The following is a 25,162-nucleotide window of genomic DNA, read 5'->3' on the forward strand; positions in this document are numbered from 1 at the left end:
GGTAACTAAAAACCCGGTGCTAAGACAACAACAACACCAACCGACAGCCAACATCCAACCAATGTTCCAATGCAATTTTAGGCCAAAACAATATTTTTTGCATAAATATTTTCTGGTAATAAATGCCGCACACACACATACATATGTGGGTGTGTGTGTGGTTATACATACATATGAATGGCAAAGGACTTTTGTTTTTATTTGTGGCCCAGACGCTGATATGAATGGCCGAAAGAATAGCGGGGGCAATGAAAGTAAATAAGTGGTGTACCCTGCACTGATGATGAGGCCCTTGTAATTGGCAAAATATGGAAGGTATAATAATTAGGGGAAAGGAACCAAGAGGACTCATTTTTTATTTAATTTAAAAGGGTCCGTAAGAGGATTTATAAAAGAATATTTTTTAGGGCTACCAAAGAGGCGTGGATTTATAAAAGAATATTTTTTAGGGCTACCAAAGAGGCGTGGATTTATAAAAGAATATTTTTTAGGGCTACCAAAGAGGCGTGGATTTATAAAAGAATATTTTTTTGGGCTTCAAAAGAGGCGTGGATTTATAAAAGAATATTTTTTTGGGCTTCAAAAGAGGCGTGGATTTATAAAAGAATAAAAGAATATTTTTTTAGGGCCGAACAAAGAGGCGTGGATTTATAAAAGAATATTTTTTAGGGCTACCAAAGAGGCGTGGATTTATAAAAGAATATTTTTTAGGGCTACCAAAGAGGCGTGGATTTATAAAGAATATTTTTTAGGGCTACCAAAGAGGCGTGGATTTATAAAAGAATATTTTTTAGGGCTACCAAAGAGGCGTGGATTTATAAAAGAATATTTTTTAGGGCTACCAAAGAGGCGAGGATTTTCAAAATTTTCTTCATTCCACCCCTCGTATGTTAAAGTGGTTTTAGTCATCAACATGAAATAAATGAAATCTAACATGTGTAAAAACGTCGCTTTTTCCAGCTATTCATACATTTCAAAGCTTGCGAATTAGTTTAGGGGTTTCGGAGCGTGTTATAAAATAGTGGCATTGAAGGGCCTTAATAAGAAAATGAAATTTTAAATCCAAAAATGTTCATATTGGATGACGCATAAACAAAATAAAAGCAGTGAGCGGAGCCGTATTGTCGGACGGGGCCGACCAAATGATACCCTACACAACTTCCACGAAAATCTAAATTTCGGTGGTTCTATACATGCAAAATTTCGTGAATATTGGTCCATATTTGTGGCCTGTATCGTGTTTACAAATTATAATGGACAGACGGACGGACGGAGACATATGACTAGATGGACTCAGCTAGTCGATATATGAAGATCGGTATACTTAAAGGTAGGTCTAGGACCAATATTTCGCGGCGTTACAAACTCTTGGGGCTACACAAAGCTATAATACCCTGACAATATAGTTGTGTAGGGTATAAAAATCCACGCCTCTTAAAGACCCTTAGAACAATTCTTTTTAGAAATCCACCCTTTTTAAAGAGTTTTAGAGAAATGCTTTAAAGATGCTCTTATTGAGCCTTAAAAAAATTCTTTAAAGAAATCCACGCCTCTTATTGATGGTTCTTTAAAGAAATCCACGCCTCTTATTGAGGCTTAAAAAATTCTTTAAAGAAATCTACGCCCTTTGAGGCCTTTAAAATATTCTCTACAAAATCCACGCCCTTGGAGGCCTTTAAAATATTCTCTATGAAATCCACGCCCTTTGAGGCCTTTAAAATATTCTCTACAAAATCCACGCCTTCTTTAGAGCCTTAAAAATATATGCCAAAGGCCCTCTTAGAAAACTTGTAACCTCTTTGGCAAATCCTCCTCTGCTCCCATTTCCCTGCTAATCTATTTGTGTGTGTTCCGCCATTCTGGCCATTATAGAATTGAATCATATGTGGAGGTAATGTAAGCACATATCCGTTACCGGTTTTTATGTCATTTTACATGCTAACACAAATATTTTTCCACTCAACGGACACACACACACACTATGACACCCATATACTAACACACAGAGACAGACACACAGGTCTACACAACACGGTTACCAAAGCTATTGGAATCTCTGAACTTTTTTGTGTGTGTTCCTGAGTACCTAGGTATGTGGCCTGCCACAAATCCCGCTGTTTGGGTGGGTTGTGGACCCTGCCCTGCATGGTTTTTATACAGATTTCATTGAAAAAAAAGTAAAAAGGTGGCAACTGAAACATGGCCATTAGTTCGGCAGGGAAAATAACATCAACGAAATGAACAACATGGAAATAGTTGGGAAATGTTGGAAACCTTCGAGGAGGGGGGAATATTTTTATTTTAAAATTTAAAAATGAAAGAAAATTTGTAAGCTAAAATTAATAATTTAATTTAATAATTTATTTCAATTTTATTATCTCATTTCCTTTCAGTTTCCCATGTTGAAGGCACCAATTTGGTATTGCCCAGCGTTAAGAGGCAACATATGGGAGCCTATCTTTGTATAGCCTCAAATGGCGTACCGCCATCGGTTAGCAAGCGGATAACATTAATTGTGCACTGTAAGTATTGGAATTAATTTTTAATTTAATAAAAATTAGTTTTTTTCTTAATTTAATTTTGTTATTTATTTATTTTTTTTTTTTTTTTGCTACTTTCAGTCCCTCCCATGATCACAGTACAAAATCAATTGATCGGAGCTGTGGAAGGCAAAGGTGTAACACTGGAATGTCATTCCGAGGCATTTCCGAGGGCCATCAATTATTGGACAAGGGAAAAGGGAGATATTGTGAGGCCAGGTAAGAGGCATAAATTTATTAAAGAATATTATATTTTTTAAGGACTGCTATAAGATTTAAAAAAAAAAAATATTTTTTAGTGACTACCATAAGGCGTAGATTTGTTAAAAAATGTGTTTAGTGACCTCCACGAGGCGTAGATTTGTTAAAAATATTTTTAGCGTCCTCCACAAGGCGTAGGCCTATACAAGGTGTAGATTTTTTTTAAATATTTCTAGGTTCCTCCACAAGGCGTAGGCCTATACAAGGTGTAGATTTTTTTAAAATATTTTTAGGTTCCTCCACAAGACGTAGGCCTATACAAGGTTTATACAAGGCGTAGATTTTTTAAAAATATTTTTATACAAGGTGTAGATTTTTTAAAAATATTTTTATACAAGGCGTAGATTTTTTAAAAATATTTTTATAGAAGGTGTAGATTTTTTAAAAATATTTTTATACAAGGCGTAGATTTTTTAAAAATATTTTTATACAAGGCGTAGATTTTTTAAAAATATTTTTATACAAGGCGTAGATTTTTTAAAAATATTTTTACACAAGGCGTAGATTTTTTAAAAATATTTTTATACAAGGCGTAGATTTTTTAAAAATATTTTTATACAAGGCGTAGATTTTTTAAAAATATTTTTATACAAGGCGTAGATTTTTTAAAAATATTTTTATACAAGGCGTAGATTTTTTAAAAATATTTTTATACAAGGCGTAGATTTTTTAAAAATATTTTTACACAAGGCGTAGATTTTTTAAAAATATTTTTAAGGGGTTTTTTTAAACAGATAGGAGGCGTGATTTTTAAGGAAATTTTTGAAAAGGACTTCAATAAAAGGCGTGGATTTTTAAGGACAATTTTTTTTGCAGATAGGCGTGGATTTTTAAGGACAATTTTTGAAAAGGACTTCAGTGCAGATAGGCGTGGATTTTTAAGGACAATTTTTGAAAAGGACTTCAGTGCAGATAGGCGTGCATTTTTAAGGACAATTTTTGGAAAGGACTTCTATGCATTAGGCGTGGATTTTTAAGGACAATTTTTGAAAACTACTTCAATTCACATAGGCGTGGCTTTTTAAGGACAATTTTTGGAAAGGACTTCAGTGCAGATAGGCGTGAATTTTTAAGGACAATTTTTCGAAAGGACTTCAGTGCAGATAGGCGTGGTTTTTTAAGGACAATTTTTCGAAAGGACTTCAGTGCAGATAGGCGTGGTTTTTTAAGGACAATTTTTCGAAAGGACTTCAATGCAGATAGGCGTGGATTTTTACCGACAATTTTTGGAAAAGGATTTCAATGCAGAATGGCGTGGTTTTTAAGGACACTTTTTGGAAAGGACTTCAGTGCAGATAGGCGTGGATTTTTAAGGACAATTTTTGGAAAGGACTTCAATGCAGATAGGCGTGGATTTTTACCGACAATTTTTGGAAAAGGATTTCAATGCAGAATGGCGTGGTCTTAAAGGACAATTTTTGCAAAGGACTTCAATGCAGATGGGCGTGGTTTTTTGAGGACAGTTTTTGGAAAGGACTTCAAGGACTATTTTTTGGGACTTCAATGCAGATAGGCCTGGATTTTTAAGGACAATTTTTGGAAAGGACTTCAATGCAGATAGGCCTGGATTTTTAAGGACAATTTTTGGAAAGGACTTCAGTGCTGATAGGCGTGAATTTTTAAGACAATTACTGGAAAGGACTTCAAGGACTATTTTTTAGGGCTTCAATGCAGATAGGCATGCATTTTTAGGGACAATTTTTGGAAAGGACTTCAAGGACTATTTTTTAGGACTTCAATATAGATAGGCCTGGATTTTTAAGGACATTTTTTGGAAAGGACTTCAATGCAGATAGGCGTGGATTTTTAAAAACAATTATTGGAAAGGACTTCAAGGACTATTTTGTAGGACTTCAATGCAGATAGGCCTGGATTTTTAAGGACAATTTTTGGAAAGAACTTCAAGGACTATGCTTTAGGACTTCAATGCAGATTGGCCTGGATTTTTAAGGACAATTTTTGGAAAGGACATCAAGGACCATTTTTAGGACTAGTTTTTAGTTAGTTTTTAAGGACAATTTTTGGAAAGGACTTCAAGGACCATTTTTAGGACTAGTTTTTAGTTAGTTTTTTAAGGACAATTTTTGGAAAGGACTTCAAGGACCATTTTTAGGACTAGTTTTTAGTTAGTTTTTTAAGGACAATTTTTAGAAAGAACTTCAAGGACCGTTTTAGGCCTAGTTTTTTAAGGACAATTTTTGGAAAGGACTTCAAGGACAATTTTTAGGACTTCAGTGCAGATAGGCGTTAGTTTTTTAAGAACTGAGACATAAGTCGTGAATTTGTAAGACTCATTTTTTAGGACTTCAGCGAAGCTAGGTTCGGATTTTTTAATGACTAGTTTTTTCAAAGACTTCAGAGAAGCTTGGCTCGGAATTTTTAAGGACTTCAGAAAAACAAGGCATGGATATTTATGGGCTAGTTTTTCAAGGGCTTCAAAAAAGTAGACGTTGATGTTTAAGGACTAGTTATTCAAATTTGCAAAAACTATCGATTCATTGACCTAGCGTAGTTTTGTCAGGAATAAAGTGTTTTTTTTTTTTGCAAGGTCAAATTGTTCAAAGATCTGGTGAAGTTTTTTAAAAGACTAGAAATTGATTTTGTATGGATTATTCTTTCAAGGGCCTGACGTACTCGTTTCAAGACCCTGTCCGTAAGTTTTTTTTTATGATTTTGAAAGGCATATTTCCTCAAGGACCTGGTATAATTTTTTTTCAAGGACTTGTCGTAATTGTTTGAAGCCGTAATTTTGTTAAGACTACTTTTTAAGGACCTAACGTGTTTTTTCAAAGACTAAATGGTTTTGTAATGGTTGTTTTTTTAAGGACGTGGCGTAGGTTTTATCCTTGATATTGTTGGGTCTTCAGATATATTAGGCGTGAATTTATTATCCTTAGTTGTCCCCAATTATTTATCGAATCTAATTGTATTTATTTTGAATTCCCCTCTCCTTCCTCATTCAGGTAGTAATTTCATATCGAACGTAACCGACATTGGTGATTATCGCAGTTCGGTAAAATTGCACATTAACCCACTGACCGATTCGGAATTTGGTGCTTACCGGTGTGTGGCGAAAAATTCGCTGGGTGATACAGATGGCACAATTAAATTGTACAGTAAGTATACGGAGAAAAAAAAATTAAATCAATATTTATTCAAAAAATTAAAAAAAAAATAATATATAAAAATATATATATTAATATATATATATATATATATATAATTTTTTGGCTAATAAAAAAATATATTTTTTTAAATTCTTTTTCAGAAATACCATCTAGTACGGTCAATGATGTGAACAGCTATGATCGGCATAAAGGTGAGTGGGTTGAATTTTGTAATTTTTTTTGTAATTTTTTTAAGGGTTCATATAGGTCTGAACAAGGCGTGGATTTATTAAAGAAATATTTTTAGAGGTCCGAACATGGCGGGGATTTATTAAAGAAATAATTTTAGAGGCCATATCCAGGCGTGGATTTATTAAAGGCATATTTTTAGAGGCCATATCCAGGCGTGGATTTATTAAAGACATATTTTTAGAGGCCATATCCAGGCGTGGATTTATTAAAGACATATTTTTAGAGGCCAACTGAGGCGTGGATTTATTAAAGAATATTTTTCAAGGGCCAACTGAGGCGTGGATTTATTAAAAAATATTTTTCAAGGGCGTGGATTTATTAAAGAAATATTTTTCAAGGGCCAACTGAGGCGTGGATTTATTAAAAAATATTTTTAAGGGCCAAGAGGTGGATTTATTAAAGAAATATTTTTAAGGGTCCAACTGAGGCGAGGATTTATTAAAGAAATATTTTTAAAGGGTCCGAGGCGTGGATTTATTAAAGAAATATTTTTCAAGGGCCGAGAGGCGTGGATTTATTAAAGAAATATTTTTGAAAAAGACTACCCTATCCTAGGCGTGGAATAATTAAAGAAATATTTTTCAGAGGGTCCAACTGAGGCGAGGATTTATTAAAGAAATATTTTTAGAGTGTCCGAGAGGCGAGGATTCATTAAAGAAATAATTTTAAAGGGTCCGAGAGGTGAGGATTCAATAAAGAAATATGTTTAGAGGGTCCGAGAGGTGAGGATTCATTAATGAAATATGTTTAGAGGGTCCGAGAGGTGAGGATTCATTAAAGAAATATTTTTAGAGGGTCCGAGAGGTGAGGATTCATTAAAGAAATATTTTTAGAAGGATTTATTAAAGAATATTTTTAAGGGCCAACTGAGGCGTGGATTCATTAAGGAAATATTTTTAGAGGGTCCGAGAGGTGAGGATTCATTAAAGAAATATTTTTAAAGGGTCCGAGAGGTAAGGATTCATTAAAGAAATATTTTTAAATGATCCGAGAGGTGAGGATTTATTAAAGAAATATTTTTAGAGGGTCCGAGAGGTGAGGATTCATTAAAGAAATATTTTTAGAGGGTCCGAGAGGTGAGGATTCATTAAAAAATATTTTTAAGGGGTCCGAGAGGTGAGGATTCATTAAAAAATATTTTTAAAGGGTCCGAGAGGTGAGGATTCATTAAAGAAATATTTTTAGAGGGTCCGAGAGGTGAGGATTCATTAAAGAAATATTTTTAGAAGTTCCGAGAGGTGAGGATTCATTAAAGAAATATTTTTAGAGGGTCCGAGAGGTGAGGATTCATTAGAGAAATATTTTTTTTATTTTTTCTATGTTCCCACTGTGTTTCACAACCGGTCCATTCATATGCAAATATAACTTATTATCCATTTAGCTGGACCATAATTAATATCCAAATAGAAATAATAATTTCATTATTATTTTTTTGTTGTTTTCGCAAATACAAAAAGCTAATTAAATAATTAGCTGCTAAAAATAACCATGCATGCAAAATGAAATCAATGCCTGGGCATATTGTTAGGCTTATTTAAATTGCACAAAATTTGTTGCATACTTTGCGGATTAACTTTTTGCGGTATTTTTGGGCATATAGAAAAAAAAACACAGCCAATCAGACAGAATTTTATAATTTGTAAATATTTTCTTTTCATTTTCCATTCTATTTTTTCCTCTCCATTCAAGGTAAAAAACGTATCAAATCATCTGAACTTTATCATCAGTCAAAGGTAATCTCCAGCGAAAGTGAGGAAAATGAAAATCCGGGCAAACGAAAAGGTAAGTAATTTTTGTACAAATGAAATAGGGAAAAATTGACACAAATTTAAATGAAAGCGAAAACTGTTCTTACCCCGCACAAAAAAAAATCAAAATTGAAATGAAAAAGGCCAACCTTTTGAAATGTGTCCTCCCCCACCGCCGTTTGGGCTCAAACCAAAGCAAACATAGTTAACACACAAAAATAATACCGAAATAAAATAACGAAATAATAAAAAGCCTCTGGAGAGCGATTAAATAAATAAAACGAAATATTATGAAGCAATAATACTGTGCAAACAGAAATCCGCACCATTTCCCACCCTCCTTTTTGGGGTTATGGTTTTTGGGGGGTTGAAAAGGTGTTAACGAAAGGTAAACTTCCAAAAGGGCAAATTTTATGGTTGGCATTTCTTGGAACAAAAAAACTCTTGGGGTTTAGCTTAATAAAGTGCAAATATACTGGGGAAAATTGTCTTATAATGGCATGGCAGAATTTCTTATTAAAATAAAAACTTGGCAGTAATGATAGGTAAATATGAAATGCCAAAGGTATTAAAACCAAGCGTGGGGTGGGGTAGTGGATGATATATACCTAGCAACGGCTCTGATTGGCTTTAACATGGCGAAGTCCAGGTTTATCCTGGTCCCTGAGCTGATATGTGTCGCGAGTTCACCAATAAGAATTATAAACAAGCAAAAAAGCGTTTATCCAAAATTTGCCTATCTAATTATTTCTTCCAAACTTAATTCAAATTCGAAGATGGGAAATATCGGTCCACTCCTTCTGGAACCTCCACACAGGGGCTAGGTTCTAAATTTGTATTATCTCGCTATCCTCCGCAGGTGAAATGATTTCAACAGAGTCATAGAACCAAACTCAAAACGCGTAACAAATCAGATACCTACTTTAATATAAACCAGTAAGGAAAGTAGTAAAGTCGGACAGGGCCGACTATATGATACCCTTCACCACTTTGGGTATGTTTTACATATGAATCCTCACAATTGCAAATCGAAGTATATATAGGGACTTTGATGCACCATTTACATAAAATCGAACGAAAATATATATGGGAGCTATATCTAAATCTGAACCGATTTTCCCGAAACGTAACACAAATCACTCTAGACTTGCCAAATTTCGTGCACATCGAATGATACCGAAAATTGGGGGTACTCTTATGTGGGGGCTATCCGAAAAATTTGACCTATATTTATAATTTTTTGTTGTGAGATTTGGTACTTACCAAGAACTCAAAATACTAAATTACAGCCAATTCGGTTGAAAACGCCCTCAAGAACCCCAAAATACCGAAAATTGGGGGTACCCTTATATGGGGGATACCAAAAAAAGTGGACTGATATTCATAATTTTTTGTTGAGGGATTTGATACCCAATAAGAACTCGAAGTACTAAATTACAGCCAATTCGGTGAAAAAAATCCGGTCGAAACCCCTCCAAAAACTGAAAATTTGGAGGTACCGTTATATGGGGGCTACCAGAAAAAGTGGACCTATATTTATAATTTTTTGTGGAGACACTTAGTACCCAATAAGAACTCAATGTATCAAATTTCAGCGTATTCGGTTGAGAACGCTTAAGAACCCCAAAATACCGAAAAATGGGGGGGTACCCTTATATGGGAGATATGCCTAAACGTGGAGCGATAAAGCCCAACTTCGAACTTGACCTGCCTGCAGACAAAAGACGACTCTATGCAAAGTATTTATCTCAATCCGTTTAGACGCTATAGTGATTACAACAGACGGACAGACGGACGGACGTACATGCTTAGATCGTCTTAGAATTTTACACTGATCAAGAATATATACTTTATAGGGCCGGAAATGATTATTTCGATGAGGTATAAACCGAAAAACGAAATTAATATACCCTCCATATTATGGTGGAGGGTATAAAAAATGGGTTGGGACGTTGGGTTAGTTGCCCACACAAGGAAAACCCCATCCTACTATGAAAGAGAAAAGAAAACCAAACCCCCTGAAGAGCCGCAAACATATAAAGGACCACGATCTGCGAATCTGCACTTGGAATGTGCGCGCGTTGTACAGAACAGGCGCAGTTCTCGCTTTGGCGGATATATTCAAGAAGTACAAAGCCGATATTATTGCCTCTCAGGAAATGTGATGAAAAGTAAATCAGATGATTACGCCCTGTAATATAGCTGCCATGAAACGAGACATGCATTTGGCTGCGGATTTATGGTCAACAGGAGAATAAAAAACTTCGTCTCCAGATTCACTCCAGTAGATGAGCGAATTGCTATAATCCGAATAAAAGCGAAGTTCTTCTACATCAGTCTTATTTGCGCCCATGCTCCGACCGAAGACAAAGATTAGCAGACCAAAGACATATTTTACTAGCGCCTAGAAACAGCATATGATCGCTGCCCTGGCCATGATATTAAAATTCTGCTAGGAGATTTTAATCCAAAAATCAGAAAGGAAAATATCTCTGGCCCCACCGTCTGAAAATTCACCCTTCATGAAGAAACATCCGGCAACGGCATAAGGTTGATTGACTTCGCGGAAGCAATAAACATGGTTGTTAGCAGCACTAGATTCGCGCATCTCGATATACACAAGGACACCTGGATTTCTCCTAATCAAGCAATGGGAAATCAAATTGATCATGTTGTGATACGGAAGGCATTCATCCAGTGTATTAGACGTTCCATCGATATGGAGAGCGAATATCGATTCGGACCATTACCTTAGGGCAACCAAGGTTCGCACCCGTCTTAATGTTTCAACAAAGGTGCGATCTAATAGAACACGGAAACTCGTCGTCGAAAAGCTGCAAACACAACAGGTAGCAGAGATCTACTCCGCTCAACTTACCCGCCTGCGTGACGAAAGCACTCCTTGTCCCGATAATAGTATAGAAGCACAATGACAAAGAATTGCCCACTACCTACAAACTGCAGCAAAAACAACACTTGGGTACCAAAATACCCCATCAAGAAACCCATGATACGATCAGGAGTGTCGTAATGCTACCGATGTGAAAAACGCAGCGTATAGGGCAAACCTGCAGACAGTAGCAGCACGTAACGTGATGGAGAATTATCGGGAGAAGGGGAGAGAGGAGAAGCGTGTTTACTGAAAAAAGAAGAAAGAAAAACATGAGCGTGAGGAAATCGAGATGTATTTTTATTTACCAACGAGTAAAACACCATACCGAAAGTTTTGGTGCTGGCTCATCCCAATGTAGGGATGAAGAAGGAAACCTTGTGACAGATACAGACAGCGTGTTGAGGATCTGAAAGGAGCATTTTGAAAGGCTTCCGGTATCAAATAGTGGCGGCGAAGAAGATACCCCAGAACCAATTAGAGATGATGGTATGGAGTGTATACCACCTAGCCAAGATGAGGTCATATAATCAATTAATCGGCTCAAGAACAACAAAGCAGCAGGAGCCGATGGGTTACCAGCCGAACTATTCATGACTGGTGGTCAGATGTTGGTCGGGACCATGCACCAGCTGATTAGTACAAGTTGGCTAGAGAATGATTGGAACCTCAGCATCCTGTGTCCCGTGCACAAAAAAGGAGACAAGATATTTGCCAACTATAGAGGAATAAGTCTTCTTCCCCTTCCATATAAAGTGGATAGTGTGCTGTGTGAACGATTGAAGCCAATGGTCAATGACATCATTGGACCATACCAATGCGGCTTCAGACCTGTCATATCCACCATTGACCAGATTTTCACTCAGCCAAATCCTGGAAAAGACCCACAAAAACACATCGACACACCTATTCGTCGACTATAAAGCCGCATTCGGCCGCCCTATCCGTTCAGAGATGTTTAAAGCCATGTCTACGTTCGGCATTACTGCAAAATTAATACGGCTATGCAGGATAACTTTAAGTGGCACAAGGTCAACAATTAAAGTCGGAAAGGACCTCTCGGAGCCCTTCAACACCGAACGAGGATTCGGACAAGGTGACAAGGTTTGTTGTGTGATCGTTTTAACATCCTGCTGGAAAAAAGTCATACGAGACGCAAAGGTGAACAGAAATGGCACTCTGTACACCAAATAACACACGTTACTCGCCTACGCCGATGACATCGACATAATGGGTCAAACATCGAGAGCGGTAACAGCCACCTTTGAACAAATTGAGAAGGAGTCTGCCATAGTGGGTCTGGCATCAAATGGCAAGAAGACCAAGCTGATGGTATCAACACTCAAGACGTCCAGTAGATTCGGACCAACTGTGGAACTTGAGAACTACAGTTTCGAAGTAGTTAAAGATTTTATATACCTTGGTATACCTTGGTACGAATGACATCAGTTTTGAAATTCGGAGATTGATAGTGATGGCCAACAGATGCTACTACTATGGTCTGAGTAACACCTCCCGCCAGACAAAACTCACACTTTAAAAGACGATGATACTACTCGTTCTATTATATGGATCTGAACCATGGGTACTTACGCAAGCAGATGAGGCAGCTCTTGGAGTGTTTGAGAGAAATATTCTCCGAAAGATCTATGGGCCGATCTGCGTTGACGATGAATATGGCAGTAACGGTCACCTTTGAACAAATTGAGAAGGAGTCTGCCGAAGGGAGCCTGGCAGTAAATGACGAGAAGACCAAACTGATGGTATCAACGCGTCCAGCAGACTCGGACCAGCTGTCGAACTTGAGAACTACAGCTTCGAAGTAGTTAAAGATTTTATATATCTTGGTAACGCCATAAATAAAACGAATGACAACAGTTTTGAAATTCGGAGAAGAATTGTGATGGCCAACAGATGCTACTATGGTCTAAGTAAGCAGTTTAGAAACAAGGCCACCTCCCGCCAGACCGAACTCATACTTTACAAGACGCTGATACTACCCGTGCTATTATATGGATCCGAAGCATGGGTACTTGCGCAAGCAGATGAGGCAGCTCTTGGTGCTCTGAAAAATTTATTTTTTCTGCGTCGACGGTGAATAGCGGCGTCGCATGAACCACGAGCTTTATAATTTATATGCGGAAATCGACATAGTCAGTCGGATTTAAAAAAAATCGAACACCTATATAAGGTGTTGATATTTCAAATAATTTTTAGGAGGACCTACACAAGGCATGGATTTTTTAAAAAAAATTAACAACACCTATATAAGGTGTTGATTTTTCAAATAATTTTTAGGGGGACCTACACAAGGCGTGGATTTTTTTGTAAATAATTTTTACAACTCCTATATAAGGTGTTTATTTTTCAAATAGTTTTAGGATGACCTACACAAGGCGTGGATTTTTCAAATAATTTTTAGGAGGACCTACACAAGGCGTGGGTTTTTTAAATACTTTTTTAGGGATCTACAAAGAGCTCGGATTTTTAAAAAAAAAATTAGGGATCTACAAAGAGCTAGGGTTTTTAAAAAAAAAAATTTTAGGGATCTACAAGGGGCTAAGATTTTTTAAAAGATTTTTTGTAATTAGTTAATAATTATTTAAATATTTTTCTTTAATTTCTCCTTTCAGATCTCTTAATGATAAACGAACTCGAAGATTTATATGCAAGTTCAGCGGTGAGTCATCATCATCATCGCCATCACGTCACTCAGCCGCATCGAACGTCACTTTTGCTAATAAGCATCACAACGTTAAGTGTGTGTCTGACAGTGATGCAACAACAACGACATTGACATCTTCAGATGACAATGCCGCCGATGTGATATTTCGGTTATGACGAAAACGTTGCCGATGATGATGCCACACGGAGCAATGCAACTACTTGTGTGGCAACTGACATCCATCCTCAGGCAAAAACAAACAAATATATGAAAATATAAATATGTTGTTGTAAAGAAGATGCAGACGAAGGATTACATATTAACCGGGCGTAAGGAAGGACGATTATAAAAAAATATAAAGGACTTGGACTTACATCATCAACAACCATCATCATCATCGTGAGCATCTGCAAATGGAAAATTTAATATTAAGTTGAGTATGTTAAAAATATATATGTATACATGGAGATATGAATATAAATATGTTGTATAAAAAGAGTTGAAAACAAAAAAAAAATACACACATACACACCCACACACATTCATAAACCGTGAGGTATGTAATTGAGTGTGTAGGTTATGTAAAAAACAATGAACAGGTCTTCGAGTAAAGTTTTAGGTTTGAAATGAAATTAAAAAAAATAAAAATAAAATATCATAATTAAATTTAATTTAAAACGGCTTGTATATGATGGTCATAAGACAAGGAACAGTGGTTTGATATGAACATTTCAAAAAAAAATTAAATTTTCATTATTTTTGAAAAAAAATGTTAAGTCCAAGAGTAATTATTTAGAGCCATTAATTTTTGATTTTTTTTTAATAAACATTTTCAAATTATTGACTTCAAACCAGTGTCCAAATGCCCTATTAAATCTAGGCTAAATCTAGGCTATATATTCGACTGAAAATTGTAAAGCCAGCAAAACAACCAGGGATAAATAAAAGAGATATAAATTAGAAAGAAATGAAGAAAAAAAAAAAACAACATCAGCATGCTCTTGAGAGAAGTATGTGTAATAAACTGTTGATGTTTTCGGACATAAGTAGTGTATAATTATATGTTTATGTATAAAGAAACAAACAGATGGCACACTGAAGGTATTTTTAAATGTTTGGATTTTTTATACCCTACACAACTATGTTGTCAGGGTATTATAGCTTTGTGCAGCCCCAAAAGTTTGTAACGCCGCGAAATATTGGTCCTAGCACCACCTTTAAGTATACCGATCGTCATATCTCGACTAGCTGAGTCGATCTAGACATGTATGTCCGTCTGTCCGTCTGTCCATTATAATTTGTAAACACGATACAGGCCACAGTTATGGACCAATATTCACAAAATTTTGCATGTATGATGGGTTTTGGCCAATGAAGACCACTATTGTTTTTGGAAAAGATCGGTTAACATTTAAGGGATGAAATGGACCAAATACATAATTTTTGTCTGTTTTTCTGGTCGCTCCAGAGGCCGCAATTATTGCCCAAACACCGCGAATTTTTGCATGGAGAAGCGGATCGGGCCAAAGAATAAGCATGCCTGATCGGTCAATATTTAGAGGGTCAAATGTACCCTGACTTATGTGTGAAAAATGACAAAATTTTTATTCTATGGCGTATATATTTGCCCCTGAAGGACCTACACCCGAGAAGTTGATAGTATGTCCAAGAGGAGTGGTTGAACTTTAAATTGATACCAATTGTATGGTCTTATGTACTCAGATGTGCGAGTTACGCTTAAATATTTACAGGTGCTTTTGTATTCAGTCATTATTTAGTAACCAAAAACCACACAAGAGGGAGAAATATAGCGCTGATCGCTTTGAAAATTTCCAGTTATTGTCAAGGACAACGCTGTTATCTGATGATCAGATAGTAATTTTGGGACGAAGTGGACCGAATACTTAACTTTTTGTGTGTGTTTTTATACCCAACACAACTATGTTGTCAGGGTATTATAGCTTTGTGCAGCCCCAAAAGTTTGCAACGCCGCGAAATATTGGTCCTAGACCCACCTTTAAGTATACCGATCGTCATATCTCGACTAGCTGAGTCGATCTAGACATGTGTGTCCGTCCGTCCGTCTGTCCATTATAATTTGTAAACACGATACAGGCCACAGTTATGGACCAATCTTCACGAAATTTTGCATGTAGGATGGTAAAGATCGGCTAATATTTAGGGGATGAAATGGACCAAATACTAAATTTTTGTCGGTTTTTCTGGTCGCTCCAGAGGCCGCAATAATGGTCCGAACATCGTGAACTTTTGCATGGAGAAGGGGATCGGGCCAAAGAATAAGCGTACCTGTTTTGATAAAGATCGGTCAATATTTAGTGGGTCAAATGGACCCTGACTTTTGTGTGAAAAATTACAAAATTTGTATTTTATAGCGTATATATTTACCCCTGAATGACATAGACCCGAGAAGTTGATATTATATCCAAGAGCATTGGTTGACCTTTAAATTAATACCAATTATATTGTTGTATGTGCTCAGATGTGGGAGTTACACTTAAATATTTACAGGTATCTCCGTATTCGTCTATTATAAGTAACCCATTATTACTCTAGAGAGCGGAACTATAGCTCTGATCGCTTTGAAATGTTCCATGAGGTTCCAGTTATGGTCAAGGACAACGCCTATAATTTTCGGTGATGATCAGATAATAATTTTGGAATGAAGTGGACCGAAAAATTAATTTTTGGTGTTATTTTCGAGTCAATCTATAGACCACAAATGAAAGCCGAACATCACAACACAACCCACGGTGAAGGGAATCTGGACAATATATGTACTGAATACTCGTAATATTCGGAAAATATGTCAGTGTGAGGAAGAGGAGCTGTTTACCTCTAATCGGGCAAGAGGGTGGAAATATCACGAAATATTGACCAGGCTCGGAATAAACATCCGCAGAAAATTTGAGTTCCTTGGTAGTTGTGTAGGGTATCGTATGGTCGGCCCCGTCCGACTATACTGCTCCGCTCACTGGTTTTTTTTTTTTTTTTGAGTCTACAGGCCACAATTGAAAGCCCAACATAACAACATAACCCACGTTAAAGAGAATCTGGATATGTACAGCCGTCGTCTACTGAATATTAGTAATATTTGTTGACCTTTAGTCGGGTTTCAGGAAAGTGCAAATAAAGCAAAGTTAGATTTTCGTCGAAATAGGTAGGGTATTATATGGTCGGCCCCGTCCGACTATACTGTTCCGCTCACTGGTTAATAATTATTTTTCATCAAAATGTTAACCACTACATTGGAGAGTAACTGGAAGGAGTAAACCTATAGTCTGCATTTTCGAACTCGAATGAACTTTATATACCATCAACCTTGATGTGGACATTTAAAATATAAACACATGGTCAGGGCCTCCATATGGAAGCTATGCCATGTGTAATTTGTTGTCAGGAGTTTATGGGGGCTATCACAAAAAGTAGACCAATATTGACAATTTTTGGTAAGAAGCTTTGATAATCCATGAGATCCTGAAAAAAAAAACAAATCAGATCCAATTCGGTTCAAACGAGCCAAACTCTCAAAAATACCGAATTTTTTATGGTAGGGAGATTTTCGGATTATATAGAATTTCCAATATTAAATTAGAACCGATTCTGATGAAATACGTGATCAAATTTCCTTAAATACTAAAATTTGGGATATTGTTATATCCATTTAAAGTTATAACCATAAGGCTCCGGGCTATTCTAAAAAGTTGCCCAATATTGATAGATTTGTTTATGGTGATTTCCTACCTAATGAAACCTCAAAACAAACAAGTGAGCGGAGCATTATAGTCGGACGGGGCCGACCATACGATACCCTACACAACTACCACGGAACTCTAACTTTCTGTGGATGTTTATTCCGAGCAGTGATATTTGCTCAATCTAGCCCGATTAGAGGTCGACAGCACCTCTTCCTTACACTGACATATTTTCCGAATATTACTATTCATATTCAGTAAAGCTCTTCTAATTAATTGTCCAGATTCCCTTCACCGTGGGTTGTGTTGTGATGTTGGGCTTTCAATTGTGACCTATAGATCGACTCGGAAAAACACAAAAAATTAATTTTTCGGTCCACTTCATCCCATTATTATAATGTGATCATCACCGAAAATTCCTCGTGGAACATTTCAAAGCGATCAGCGCTATATTTCTGCCCTCTATTGTGGCAATGGGTTACTAAATAATATCTGAATACGTAAGCACATGTAAATATTTAAGTGTAACTCCCACATCCGACTACCTACGACAATATAATTGGTATCAATTTAAAGACTAACCAATCCTCTGGGATATACTATCAACTTTTCGGGTCTATGTCCTTCAGGAGTAAATATATACGTTATAGAATACAAATTTAGTAATTTTTCACTAAAACGCCAGGGCCCATTTGACTCACTAAATATTGACTGATCTTTATCAAAACTTGCATGCTTATTTTTTGAACAGATCCCCTTCTTCATGAAAAATTCGCGGTGTTTGAGCCATAATTGCGGCCTCTGGAGCGACCAGAAAATCAGACAAAAATAAAATTTTTGGTCCATTTCATCCCCTAAATATTAACCGATCTTTACCATAAACAATTGGGGTCTTGATATGGCCGAACCCATCCTACATTCAAAAGTTCGTGTAGATTGGTCCATAACTGTGGCCTGTATCGTGTTTACACATTATAATGGACAGACGGACACACATGTCTAGCCGAGATATGACACTCGGTATACTTAAAGGTGGGTCTAGGACCAATATTTCGCGGCGTTACAAACTCTTGGGCCTGCACAAATCTATAATACCCTGGCAAGATAGTTGTGTGGGGTATAAAAATTGCAACCAATTCGTTTGAAAAAAACTTCTCAAACTACATAAATTCTCAAACTACGAAATTAATTTTTTTTCACTGTAAATTTATGTTTAAAATAGAGATTTTTTCCTTTTGTACAAACACATGTCCCAAATTTTTCTAATATGATAGCTTTGAGTTGTCATCACAATTATGTACCTACCCATGTGTAAATATGTAAGAAAAATTGCACAAAACAAACTGAATTAAAAAACAAAAATTAAATCATAACCTTAAAATTAAATGTAAATAATTAAGACTGTTGGAAAATCTATAAATAACAAATAATAAAAACAAAAACGCTACAACCTAAATATAAGCCTATATCTAAGAATATTTATACGACGTTGTGTTATTATACCAAAAAACAAAAATCCAAAAAAATAATAAATAGTATTACAAAGCTGAATTAAAAAATAATACATAAGAAATGTTTCATAACAACACATATCATTTCAAAAAAAAAAATAATAAATATATAATAATATAATATAATAATAATAATATATTTATTACAGAAAATAATAATAAAATGTTAATTGTTCAAAATCGATATAAGAAGAAATATATATAAGCGTAAACAAAAACCGAAATCTTATATATATACAAAATATAAAACAAAATCTTATATAAAGCTTGTTAATTACTAAGAAAAAAATCATTATTGCTTAAAAAGTTGAACAAAAAAAAACATATAATTACAACAAAAAATTAGTTTAAAACAAAAAAGTAAATGCCACATAAGCCATAAACAAAAAATGAACATCTCAAGCTTAGCTGATATAATAAATTAATAAAATATAATATATATAAAAAATAGTATTGCTATATAAATTGGTCAGAATTATAATAAAACAAAAAAATATATATAAAAACAATGTTTAACAAAGAAAATTAGCTCCCCAATAAAATTATTATATAAAAAATTGTACATTTTATATAACACAAATAAACAAAATAATAAATACCAAATTATATAAAATATGTTATGATATAAGTGCTAATATATATTACATAGGCAATTAATAATAATAAAAATAAATATATATTGAAAAAAAATAAATAAAATTTTTCATATTTTATTAAATTGCAGTAAGTATGGATTTAAAGAATATTTTTTTCGAAGACTCCACAAGGCGTGGATTTTTTTAAAGAATATTTTTTTCGAAGGCTCCACAAGGCGTGGATTTTTTAAAGAATATTTTTTTCGAAGGCTCCACAAGGCGTGGATTTTTTAAAGAATATTTTTTCGAAGGCTACACAGGGCGTGGATTTTTTAAAGAATATTTTTTTCGAATGCTCCACAAGGCGTGGATTTTTTAAAGAATATTTTTTTCGAAGGGCTCCACAAGGCGTGGATTTTTTAAAGAATATTTTTTCGAAGGCTCCACAAGGCGTGGATTTTTTAAAGAATATTTTTTTCGAAGGCTCCACAAGGCGTGGATTTTTTAAAGAATATTTTTTCGAAGGCTACACAGGGCGTGGATTTTTTAAAGAATATTTTTTTCGAATGCTCCACAAGGCGTGGATTTTTTAAAGAATATTTTTTTCGAAGGCTCCACAAGGCGTGGATTTTTTAAAGAATATTTTTTCGAAGGCTCCACAAGGCGTGGATTTTTTAAAGAATATTTTTTTCGAAGGCTCCACAAGGCGTGGATTTTTTAAAGAATATTTTTTTCGAAGGCTCCACAAGGCGTGGATTTTTTAAAGAATATTTTTTTCGAAGGCTCCACAAGGCGTGGATTTTTTAAAGAATATTTTTTCGAAGGCTACACAGGGCGTGGATTTTTTAAAGAATATTTTTTTCGAATGCTCCACAAGGCGTGGATTTTTTAAAGAATATTTTTTTCGAAGGCTCCACAAGGCGTGGATTTTTTAAAGAATATTTTTTCGAAGGCTCCACAAGGCGTGGATTTTTTAAAGAATATTTTTTTCGAAGGCTCCACAAGGCGTGGATTTTTTAAAGAATATTTTTTTCGAAGGCTCCACAAGGCGTGGATTTTTTAAAGAATATTTTTTTCGAAGGCTCCACAAGGCGTGGATTTTTTAAAGAATATTTTTTCGAAGGCTCCACAAGGCGCTGATTTTTTAAAGAATATTTTTTCGAAGGCTCCAGAAGGCGTGGATTTTTTAAAGAATATTTTTTCGAAGGCTCCACAAGGCGTGGATTTTTTAAAGAATATTTTTTTCGAAGGCTCCACAAGGCGCTGATTTTTTAAAGAATATTTTTTCGAAGGCTCCACAAGGCGTGGATTTTTTAAAGAATATTTTTTCGAAGGCTCCACAAGGCGTGGATTTTTTAAAGAATATTTTTTCGAAGGCTCCACAAGGCGTGGATTTTTTAAAGAATATTTTTTCGAAGGCTCCACAAGGCGTGGATTTTTTAAAGAATATTTTTTTCGAAGGCTCCACAAGGCGTGGATTTTTTAAAGAATATTTTTTCGAAGGCTCCACAAGGCGTGGATTTTTTAAAGAATATTTTTTCGAAGGCTCCACAAGGCGTGGATTTTTTAAAGAATATTTTTTCGAAGGCTCCACAAGGCGTGGATTTTTTAAAGAATATTTTTTCGAAGGCTCCACAAGGCGTGGATTTTTTAAAGAATATTTTTTCGAAGGCTCCACAAGGCGTGGATTTTTTAAAGAATATTTTTTCGAAGGCTCCACAAGGCGTGGATTTTTTAAAGAATATTTTTTCGAAGGCTCCACAAGGCGTGGATTTTTTAGAGAATATTTTTTTCGAAGGCTCCACAAGGCGTGGATTTTTATAACCTACACAACTGTGTTGTCAGGGTATCATAGCTTTGTGCAGCCCCAAAAGTTTGTAACGCCGATCGTCATATCTCCACTAGCTGAGTGGATCTAGACATGTGTGTCCGTCCGTCCGTCTGTCCATTATAATTTGTAAACACGATACAGGCCATAGTTATGGATCTTCACGAAATTTTTCATGTAGGATGGGTTCTGCCCAATGAAGACCCCTATTGTTTTTGGTAAAGATCGGTTAATATTTAGGGGATGAAATGGACCAAATACTTAATTTTTGTCCGTTTTTCTTGTCATTCCAGAGGCCGCAATTATGGCCAAACCATCGCGAATTTTTACATAGAGAGGGGGATTGGGCCAAAGTATAAGCATGCCTGTTTTGATAAAGATCGGTCAATATTTAGCGGGTCAAATGGACCCTGACTTTTGTGTGAAAAATGACAAAATTTGTATTCTATAGCGTATAGATTTACCACTGAAGGGCATAGACCCGAGAAGGTGATAGTATATCCAAGAGAAGCTGTTGACCTTTAAATTAATACCAATTTCATTGTCGCATATACTCGGATGTGGGAGTTACACGTAAATATTTACAGGTGGTTACGTATTCACATATTATTTAATAAACCATTACCAGACTAGAGGGCGGATATATAACGCTGATCGCTTTGAATTGTTCCATGAGGTCCCAGTTATGGTCAAGGACTTCACCTATAATTTTCGGTGATGATCAGATAATAATTTTGGGATGAAGTAGACCGAAAACATGTTTTTTGTGTATTTTCGAGTCGATCTATATGCCACAATTGAAAGCCGAACATCACAACACACCCCACGGTGAAGGGAATCTGCACAAGTAATTAGAAGGTCTGTACGGAATATTGGTAATGTTTGTTGACCTCTAGTCGGTCAAGAGGGTGCAAAAATTGCTAAATATTTCCCATGTTCAGAACATAGAACCACAGAAAGTTAGATTCTCGAGGAAGTTGTGTAGGGCATCGAATGGTCGGCCCCGTCCGACTATACTGCTCCGCTCACTGGTTTTAAAATACTTTTTGAGGGCCCCAACATAGGCGTGGATTTTTATACCCTTCACCCCACCCTGGTACAGGGTATTATGTCTTTGTGTATATGTTTGTAACAGGCAAATATAATCGAGATAGACCCATAGTTCTTTTTGAGAATATGCATAGAATCACTTTCTGAATCGATTAATGCATGTCCGTCCGTCCGTCTGTTGGTGTTAAATTGTAAACAAAGTACAAGTCGCTGTTTTGAATCGAATTGAATGAAATTTGGCACAGCTCATTTATTTGGCCCAAGGACGAACCCTATTAAATTTTGTGAAAATCAGTTCAGATTTAGATATAGCTCACATATATATTTTCGTCCGATCTAATGTCCAATGGCCAAAGTCCCTAAATATCCTTCGATTTGCACGAAATTTGGCACAGCTTAATGAATTAGGTCTAGAATGATGTGTGTCAAGTTTCCTGAAAATCGGTTCAGATTTAGATATAGCTCCCATATATATTTTCGTCCGATTTAAGGTAAATGGTGCACCAAAGTCCCTACATGTCTTTCAATTTGCACGAAATTTGGCATGGCGTACTGAATTGAGTCCAGAATGATGAGTGGTAAATTTCCTGAAAGTCGGTTCAGATTTAGATATAGCTCCCATATGAATTATTGTCCGATCTTATGTAAGTTCTGTACCAGAGTCCCTATATATCCTTCTATTTATACGAAATTCGGCATAGCGTACTTAATTAAGTGGAGAAAGAGGTGTGTTGAACTTCGTGAAAATTGGTACAGATTTACATATAGCTCCCATATACATTTTCGTCCAATTTTAGGTAAATTGTGCACCAAATTCCCTTTTATATCCTTCGATTTGCACGAAATTTGGCATAGCGTAATGCATTGGGTCTAGAATGATAAGTGCTAAATTTCGGGAAAATCGGTTAAAATTTAGATATAGCTCCCATATATATTTTTGTCCGATTTAAGGTAAATGGTGCACCAAAGTCCCTATATTTCCTTCGATTTGCACGAAACTTGACATGGCGTACTGAATTGAGTCTAGAATGATGAGTGGTAAGTTTCCTGAAAATCGGTTAAGATTTTGATATAGCTCCCATATATATTTTCGTCCGATTTAATTTAAATGGTGCACCAGAGCCCCTATATATCATTCGATTTGTACGAAATTTGGCACAACGTAATGAATTAGTCTAGAATGATGTGTGTTAAGTTTCCTGAAAATCTGTTAAGATTTAGATATAACCTCTATATCTGACCAAATGAAAAATTTTGTATCAGTTGCAGAATGACATGTTTATGGATCCGATTTCATTTTACTGGTCGTTTAAAAATGCGACGTCTGTTAGGTTTCATCTGTTGAATATACCCAAAGTGGTGAAGGGTATCATATAGTCGGTCCCGTCCGACTTTACTACTTTCCTTACTGGTTTTAGTTAGGTTTAAGTGTCTACCATAAGATTACCGATTATTTCCTTAACATATCTTATGTTTCGTGAAATGTCAGTCTGTTTTTTTATGAGGAAGTTAAAAATTTCAAACCTCAAGGATATAAGCTCACATGATGGAATTATCATAAAGGAGTAATATCTTTCAAATGCGGATTTCAAAGAATTTTTTTCTTTTGAAATGTTTCTAAATTTACTACACTTTCCCCTGGGAACCCTGCTAGCTTTAAAACCGTCCCACACTCTATGCACTCCTAGAATATCCTTAACAAATTTCGACTGTAAAAAAATACTCATCAGGTAATTCAACAAAATGTGCCGCCACACGTGAGCCTTAGTGTCTACCATAAATTGCGGCAGACGGCAACAGCACAACTAGAAATGCCATACAACAACTACAACAACTGTTATTACTACGACAACAAAAGTAAAACGAAAAAAAATCCTGCACAATTTTTATTGTAAAATGCAAAAATAAAAAAACTCCGCCACAAAACTACAAAAAACAAAACTCCGAACCATGGCCCTCACAATAAAAGCCTGAAACTCCACAGTGAATGAATGGCTGCGAAGTGATGAGATTCGCGTGCCAGCAAGCACTTACAAAACTTTAATTAAGCTCATTTTTGATGAAGAGAAAAATTTCGCTAGTTTAATTTTAATTTACGCCAATGTTTTGGAAAATGTTGTTAAAAGCGGAGAAGAAGAAAAAGAGAAAATATTTTTCAAGGGCCTTACAAGAGGCGTGGATTTATTAAAGAATATTTTTCAAGGGCCAACTGAGGCGTGGATTTATTAAAGAATATTTTTCAAGGGCCAACAGAGGCGTGGATTTATTAAAGAATATTTTTCAAGGGCCAACAGAGGCGTGGATTTATTAAAGAATATTTTTAAAGGGCCAACTGAGGCGTGGATTTATTAAAGAATATTTTTCAAGGGCCAACTGAGGCGTGGATTTATTAAAGAATATTTTTCAAGGGCCAACTGAGGCGTGGATTTATTAAAGAATATTTTTCAGGGCCTACAAGAGGCGTGGATTTTTTAAAGAATATTTTTTTCAGGGCCTACAAGAGGCGTGGATTTTTTAAAGAACAGTTTTTCAGGGCCTACAAGAGGCGTGGATTTTTTAAAGAATATTTTTAAGGGCCAACTGAGGCGTGGATTTATTAAAGAATATTGGATTTATTAAAGAATATTTTTCAAGGGCCAAATGAGGCGTGGATTTATTAAAGAATATTTTTCAAGCCTTACAAGAGGCGTGGATTTATTAAAGAATATTTTTTCAAGCCTTACAAGAGGCGTGGATTTATTAAAGAATATTTTTTCAAGCCTTACAAGAGGCGTGGATTTATTAAAGAATATTTTTTCAAGCCTTACAAGAGGCGTGGATTTATTAAAGAATATTTTTTCAAGCCTTACAAGAGGCGTGGATTTATTAAAGAATATTTTTTCAAGCCTTACAAGAGGCGTGGATTTATTAAAGAATATTTTTAGGGCCTTACAAGAGGCGTGGATTTATTAAAGAATATTTTTAGGGCCTTACAAGAGGCGTGGATTTATTAAAGAATATTTTTAGGGCCTTACAAGAGGCG

General features: G+C 35.6%; 1 protein-coding gene across 1 annotated transcript in view; it reads left to right on the forward strand.

The window, feature by feature from the left end:
• The window catches only part of LOC133333981 (lachesin), a gene marked incomplete at its 5' end in the record, with an annotated part of 61,837 nt that extends 48,242 nt beyond the window's left edge, over positions 1-13,595 (forward strand). The window contains 6 exons of the mRNA XM_061542288.1: positions 2,394-2,522; positions 2,622-2,759; positions 5,765-5,917; positions 6,070-6,120; positions 7,850-7,942; positions 13,432-13,595. Of these exons, the coding sequence (XP_061398272.1) occupies positions 2,394-2,522; positions 2,622-2,759; positions 5,765-5,917; positions 6,070-6,120; positions 7,850-7,942; positions 13,432-13,595 (728 nt within the window). The remainder of the gene's footprint in view (positions 1-2,393; positions 2,523-2,621; positions 2,760-5,764; positions 5,918-6,069; positions 6,121-7,849; positions 7,943-13,431) is intronic.
• Between the last annotated feature and the right edge of the window lie 11,567 nt (positions 13,596-25,162).

The sequence above is a fragment of the Musca vetustissima genome, unplaced genomic scaffold (genome assembly GCF_032173495.1).
Source record: "Musca vetustissima isolate MV318-11 ecotype Yass unplaced genomic scaffold, APGP_CSIRO_Mvet_v1 utg130668, whole genome shotgun sequence".
Classification (NCBI taxonomy): domain Eukaryota; kingdom Metazoa; phylum Arthropoda; class Insecta; order Diptera; family Muscidae; genus Musca; species Musca vetustissima.